Source organism: Leptodactylus fuscus, chromosome 4 (genome assembly GCF_031893055.1).
Source record: "Leptodactylus fuscus isolate aLepFus1 chromosome 4, aLepFus1.hap2, whole genome shotgun sequence".
NCBI lineage: Eukaryota > Metazoa > Chordata > Amphibia > Anura > Leptodactylidae > Leptodactylus > Leptodactylus fuscus.
In genome coordinates this window covers 162,343,684-162,351,105 of record NC_134268.1, presented here as the reverse complement: position 1 = coordinate 162,351,105, position 7,422 = coordinate 162,343,684, and the positions used below count along the sequence as shown (strand labels likewise).

Here is a 7,422-nt window from a genome sequence, read left to right as displayed (position 1 = left end):
AGATAATAGGTGCTATGTATTATAGATAGATGATAGTTGAGATATATATATAGATAATAGTTGATATGTATATACCGGTAGATAATAGGTGCTATGTATTATAGATAGGTGATAGTTGATATGTATATAGGTAATAGGTGCTATGTATTATAGATAGGTGATAGTTGATATGTATATAGGTAATAGGTATATAGATAGTTGATATGTATATAGATAATAGGTGCTATGTATTATAGATAGGTGATAGTTGATATGTATATAGATAGACACGGTATATCATAGTGGTCACTGCTGTCGCCCCTCTCACGTAGTGGTGTAGCCGCTGGTGAGGGCTCTGTCCTGGCAGTGACATGGAGGGCGGGCTCTCCTCACATCCTCCTCCTTCTGCTGGTTTCCATTTCCAGACGCTCAGCAGCTTTGGGCGGCCGTACATGGGCTCCGCTGCGCTCCTGCAGTCTATACGGCGGGGCTGACCACAGTGCATGTGACCGGGACATAGGAGACAGCAGTGACCGCTCAGCCCTGTGTGTCCTCCGGTGACCGGCAGACCACGCTCTGACTCACATATGTCTGCTGCATAATGGAAACAATGGGAGTAAGAGGCAAGGGGCAGGAGACCGTGCAGCCCGAGGAGGAGGAGGTGGACCCCAGAATACAGGTATGATGTATGGGCATTGGCATTGTGTACCACCCGGGCGAGGTGACACTTGCTAGGCAGGAGGTGTGTCTGACTGGCTCCAGACAGGCTAATATGCAGGGCACTGGCTAGTGGGGTATGTATTAGTATAGGAATTCTGCTGTAATGGTGCAGTATAGAAGGGCTAAGTCACATTACAGATTGTATACATAGCCATACTGTATGTGTAAGATATTCATCTGCAGGCTGGCATGTAGTATACATGTAGGATATAGTGAGCTGGGTGCATGTAATAGGCATGGCACATCTGACCCAGTATATGACTGAGCTCCCTGCAGGAATCACAATACTTGTGTTTACACACATCATCACAATGGCATTACAATCCGAGGAATCTCACATCACTGCCCAGAAAATCCTGCCAAATCATATGACACTGGCATTAGAAGCATTCATTGGCACTGTGGCACTATCTGAAGTATTCTGTAACTGGGGATTCACTAAATATAATCTCCTCGTATATCATATATAGGGGTCCGTATATGTGATCCACACATGTCTCGGTCTTACTATTTGCTAAATATGCCACATTGGTTATGTCCACAACAACACATGGCACAGCTATTGTAGCACGTGGTTTGGGAACAAAGGATTTTAGGGCATTGGCCAAGGTGCTTTTCCTAGTGACTGTAGTATTACTGGTGTAAGAAGCAGGTAAAATCTCCAGGATAAATCTGATTTCTAAATGTAGTTTGGTCAGGACAATATTATGGCTCCTGGTTAGTCAGTGACATGGATGTATGCACCGTCAGAGGGGGGCGCTCTTGGGAATGTCTGCGCCGTGTAGTGAGATCAAGAAACGGAACCGGCTGTAATTTCTGAATATAATCTAGTTGGTGTTTTCTAACTCTGTAATAGATGATATGCTGTATATGATCTGTTGTATTAGCTGTCAGCCTTTATGTTTTAGTGGAGACACTTATTGTCAGAATTCCTCTTGTTGTAGAAACACAGATGGCAAGTCAGAAGATGCCAATGCACTAATCTACCTCCAATGTCATGAATGTCAGATTGGTGTGAATTAGTTCTGATTTTCTTTCAAAAAGCATTCATGTACATGGCAGTATTATGGCTTTTGACTTGTACACAGACCCAATAGGGTATTCATAGACCACTATTGGATTCCTGTGTACTCTATATGCCTACATTAGAAATAAAAATGCTCATCAAAGTACAGTATACCAATATAGGTATATGTCTTATATATAGTAATGCACATCCCATGTGTCTCCACACCGCAGGGCACACTTGTAGTTGGTGTTAAGTAGGATTGGACTGGCTCATAGGGGAACAGGTGAATCCACTGGAGAGCCCCTGACCTAAGGGAATCTAGTGGGCCCCTTACCTGCCAACCCTTGCAAGAGTGGTATATGGGGCACAGTTCACTCTACATATAATAGGCAGCAGACAGCATGTCATGCAACCTATGCTCCAATATAATATTTAGCATGAGAAGACAACTGGCTACAGAGGCAAGTAAACCACTATCCTCCCTGCTGTGCATAGGTTCCCACTATGCAGGGCAAATTGATTCTCTTCATGGGTTTTTCTTAGACCTGTTAGTTTATGATCTACGTGTAGGACATATTATCAATTGAAAATCACTAGAGCCCTGTAGATCAGCTGCATGCATCATCAATGTGATGCCACGTTCATTGATCACATGGACTATTTGCAGCTCAGTCCCATTCAAGTGAATGTGCTTAGCTATGATACCAAGCACAACCACGGAAAAAAATGTACAGAATAGAGATGAGCAAACAGCGTTCGATCGAGTACATGTTCGATCGGATATCAGGCTGTTCCAGATGTTCGTTTCGAGTCGAACACCAGGTGGCAAACTCAGTAAAAATTTGATTCCCCTCCCACCTTCCCTGGCGCTTTTTTTGCACCAATAACTGCACAGGGGAGGTGGGACAGGAACTACGACAACGGAGGCATAAAAAAAAAAATCGGAAAAAAGTAATTGGCTGACTAATTTAGGTGACCTCCAATTTATACAAATAGTGGATTTAATATCCAGTTCATATGAGACTGTGAACTATGTGACTCAGTGGCGAACTTTTGACATGGGGCCCCCCCGACACCGAAGATCTCGACCGACCCCTCCTACGCATTCCTGCGTGCTCTATTATGCCCCATAGTGGCCCCTGCACACAGTATTATGCCCCATAGTGGCCCCTGCACACACTATTATACCCCATAGTGGCCTCTGCACACAGTATTATGCCCCATAGTGGCCCCTGCACACAGTATTATGTCCCTTACTGGCCCCTGCACACAGTATTATGCCCCATAGTGGCCCCTGCACACACTATTATGCCCCATAGTGGCCCCTGCACACAGTATTATCCCCCATAGTGGCCCCTGCACACAGTATTATGTCCCTTACTGGCCCCTGCACACAGTATTATGTCCCTTAGTGGCCCCTGCATACAGTATTATGCCCCATAGTGGCCCCTGCACACAGTATTATGCCCCATAGTGGCCCCTGCACACAGTATTATGTCCCTTACTGGCCCCTGCACACAGTATTATGCCCCATAGTGGCCCCTGCACACAGTATTATGCCCCATAGTGGCCCCAGCACACAGTATTATGTCCCTTAGAGGCCCCTGCACACAGTATTATGTCCCATAGTGGCCCCTGCACACAGTATTATGCCCCATAGTGGCCCCTGCACACAGTATTATGTCCCTTACTGGCCCCTGCACACAGTATTATGCCCCATAGTGGCCCCTGCACACAGTATTATGCCCCATAGTGGCCCCAGCACACAGTATTATGTCCCTTAGAGGCCCCTGCACACAGTATTATGTCCCATAGTGGCCCCTGCACACAGTATTATGCCCCATAGTGGCCCCTGCAGGACTAAATACTGTCACGTCACCCGCTGACCGCTATACCAGGACAATTGTGGATAAAAAATCTGGTCATGTGCAATACAATTTAGTAACTCCATGTGCCTCATATTAATAGCAGTTAACCCCATCATGTCCCTCACATTAACCCATGTGTGCCTCACCATAAGAGTTACTGATATGTGAGAGACATGGAGGTAATAATAAAATATCTTCATTACTATCTGATCTGCAATGGGGATTTAAAGTTTGCAGCATGTCAATTTATTAGGGAGCCTTCACACGGAGTAAACTCACGTGTATTTTTGCAAAATACACACGTAAAAACACACTTGTAAAAATAAGACTCCCATTGACTTCAATGACATTTTACAGGCGTATTTTTACAGGTGTATTTTTACATGTGTAAAAATATCATTGAAGTCAATGGGAGTCTTATTTTTACACGTGTATTTTGCAAAAATACACGCGTATTTACTCAGTGTGAATGCACCTTATACTGTAAATTTCCACAGTGGATTTTCAATGCATAGGGTGAATCTCAGTCCAGTGTGTAAAAAAAAAAAAAAAGTGACTTGGGGTGCAGAACCCGCAATGTAGCACAATTTTGACTCAAAAAAGAGCTGTGCAACAAAGATGCTCCACATTTACACCGATCTACACCAGAAAACTGGCCTAGATGGGTTAGTAATTCCCCACCTAACCCCATTGACTCAGATCAGCAGAGGAGTTCAGTTATAAGAGAATTTCAGGTCGATGACATTCTGTATGACTGTTCAGTGTTCCCATAACTTGCCTCCAAGCGGAGTCTGTGCCACTTTGCTCATACAATCTCATATACTTCACGGACTATTTAGATACATTTTGCTAATGGATAGAAATGACCTAGATTCAGATTTTTTTCATTTTTTTTTCCTTCGGGTATTATAGATTGTATTAACCAGTATATTATTTCTTTACCGTATAATGTGGGCATATCAGCTTGTTTCAGACATAAATGACCCTTTTCTAAGGGCAATCTTATCAATCGCATACACAGTAGCTTAAACTGCAGGTAGTACTTAAAGGGGTATTCCCACGTCGCATACTCATCAGTCTTCGCTGCTGTAAAATCTTCTTTCTTCCTGGTTTCTTGCGTCATGTGGTGGGCGGGGTTTCACATGCAACCTGCCTGTTTAGCTCCGCCCCAAATTAGCGTGTAGCGGCTGAAGGGCCTGTGATGCGCTCGTAGAGAAAAAAGCAGCCCATTCATTTCAACAGGGAATGGGATCTGCTTTATACGCGCTGATTCTGAACGTGTTTTAACGTTCAGAATCAGTCAGCGTATCCGTAGTGTGAATGCACCCAAAAGCTCCATGCACACATGTGCTTAGTCAGTGTGCTAGCTGTGTTTTTAACGACTAGCACACTAACCCATTATTTTCTATGGCCCTATACACATACCTGTGTATTATCACTGGTCCATGTAGGGGGGCCCCTAAGAACAGATCCTATACCTCGACGTGGACTTTCCGCAGGAAATCACTGGGTCTGTAAAGGCTCGGACAGCACACAGGTATCATCCATGGGCCGTTTTCTCATGGACCTGTTGCATCATACATTTGTGTGTATTTAGTCGAAGGTTGGGAACACATGGCATTCTTGATGTAGGGTAAACAAATCCTATGCACAAAAACACGTGATGTGAGATGTCTTGCGCTGTGGGATTCTTACACATAGGCACCTGGGAATCACTCCTGAAAGCCTGATTCACTAGCTGGTGTTTTCTCTTCTATAGACAATATTTTCTTATTTCTTTTATTATGGATGAATATAACGGGGATTTTGACAGTGAAAGCAGTTTCACCACAGAGCAGGGGTGCAGGGTAATAGTCTGACAACAGCAGAAATGGCGCTGCTCGCTGATATATTACAATGTTTCCTACATTTGTCTATACATTTCACTTAGGCAGAGTTTGTTGAATTACCAGGGCCCATTTGAAAGTGTTTCTCTATACACCCAGGCTTTTTTCATGAGTCAACAGGAAAGCAGTCAGGATTTTACTAGTGATGAGCGAATATACTCGATCGAATACCTCCGCCGCATAGCTCCCGGCGCCAGGGAAGGTAGGAGGGGCAGTAAAAATGCGAAACCCCGGAAGTGTTTTTGCAACGGGAGCTAGGCGGCAGAGGTATTCAATTGAGTATATTCGCTCATCTCTAGATTTTACCCAACTTTCATCATTCTTTTGGGTGTTGCTGTGGGATTTTTTCCAGCAGGCATTACTAAGATAAAAATGCAGTATATAGTATAGGTGAGATCAGTGACCTGCATGTCGGGTTTTTCTGTCCGCTTGAGAAGTCGGACATCTTCACTTGCGGACAGGGAAGGACGGGCACGGAGTGCAAAACAACGCACCCGATGCCCATTGAAATGAATGACAGGTGTCACGGACACAGCTAGTGTCCGATCCTAATGTCCGTGACAGATTTTGAGCGGACACTAGGAGCGGACACTACCTGTCGGACACCGACGGTAGTGTGAACGCCCCCTTATCCTATATCTAAGATCCCAGTGTAAAATAATTGTTTGGAATGTATAGCTTAAATTTTTACTTCCTTTTAAAAAACAAACAAACTAGTCTTCGTTCAGACACAGCAAAAAATTTTTCTGCTGGATTTTCTTCACATTAAGGGGATTTCACTAGAGTTGAGCACGCTCCATAGAAATGAATGGATGCACCTGGTACTTCCGCTTTGACGGCGGCCGGCCACTTAACCCCCCGCGTGTCGGCTACGTCCATTCATTTCTATGCGAGCGTGCTGTTCGGATCGGCTGATGCGAGCGTGCTGTTCGCATCGGCTGATCCGAACAGTACTCGCTCATCTCTATTCACCTTGTGTGTTCCAGGAACATTTGAGACCGTCCTATTCATGTGAATGGGGTTTGCAGAAATTCATGTGCTTGCCATTAAAACATCTCCTTTCTGATGTATTGACAGTTGCAGAAATTTCTGCAACAAATGTAGAGTCTGTGACCATGTGACCTTATGCTAGTAGACTTGCTGCAGTTTTGGGACTGAGGGTCCGGGCACTGGGACTATTTCAGTAGAGCACTCTGTCTGCACTGAGACAGATGGCCTGTTTGCTGTTCTTCGGTGATAAGATTCCCTCCTATACAGGGTAGTAGTAATCTGCTGGCAGTATGCCTGGTATGATGGTATTGGCACAGTGCAATAAATTTACGAGAACTCCAAGTTGTGCCACATTTAATGGGTACTATTGACAACAGTTTCCCAGTTAAGTAAAAATTCAGACATGTTTATTAGGAAATTAGATCTCATCATTTTACAGATCAGATGTGTTCCAGTTAAACGAGAATACATCAAACCTTAGGCAGCAGTTTTCTGATGTCAAAAACTGGCATAAATGTGGGGCAACACGGTGGCTCAGTGTTTAGCACTGCAGCCTGGAGTCCTGGGTTCGAATCCTGCCAGAGACAACATCTGCAAGGAGTTTTTGTTCTCCCCGTGTTTGTGTGGATTTCCTCCCATTCTACAAAGACATACTGATAGGAGAAAAAATGTACATTGCGATCCCTATATGGGGCTCAGTCTACATTTTTTTAAAAAAAACAAAACTGGCAAAAATGTGATTTGAAATTTTTTCGGCTACTTTCTGCAAATATTTTGTACCTTTTCCCAGTTTTCCACTACTCGGGATGTTTTTGTAGGTTTGCTGTAGGTGGAAGGTGACAGAATCACATGACAAATTCATTATAGTTTAGTACAGAAAACTGGCGTAAATTACAATGAAAATGTAAATCGCATCCTCGTTGTTTTAGCTTTCACTTTTTGACCAAGAGATTCACCAAATCTATATAAA

At 43.9% G+C, this 7,422-nt stretch overlaps 1 protein-coding gene across 1 annotated transcript in view; it reads left to right on the top strand.

The window, feature by feature from the left end:
• The first annotated feature begins 403 nt into the window (after positions 1–403).
• Positions 404–7,422, top strand: part of SH3BP5 (SH3 domain binding protein 5) — a 48,225-nt gene continuing 41,206 nt past the window's right edge. Inside the window, exon 1 of the mRNA XM_075271299.1 lies at positions 404–658. Within this exon, the coding sequence (XP_075127400.1) occupies positions 581–658 (78 nt within the window). The 5' untranslated portion in view covers positions 404–580. The remainder of the gene's footprint in view (positions 659–7,422) is intronic.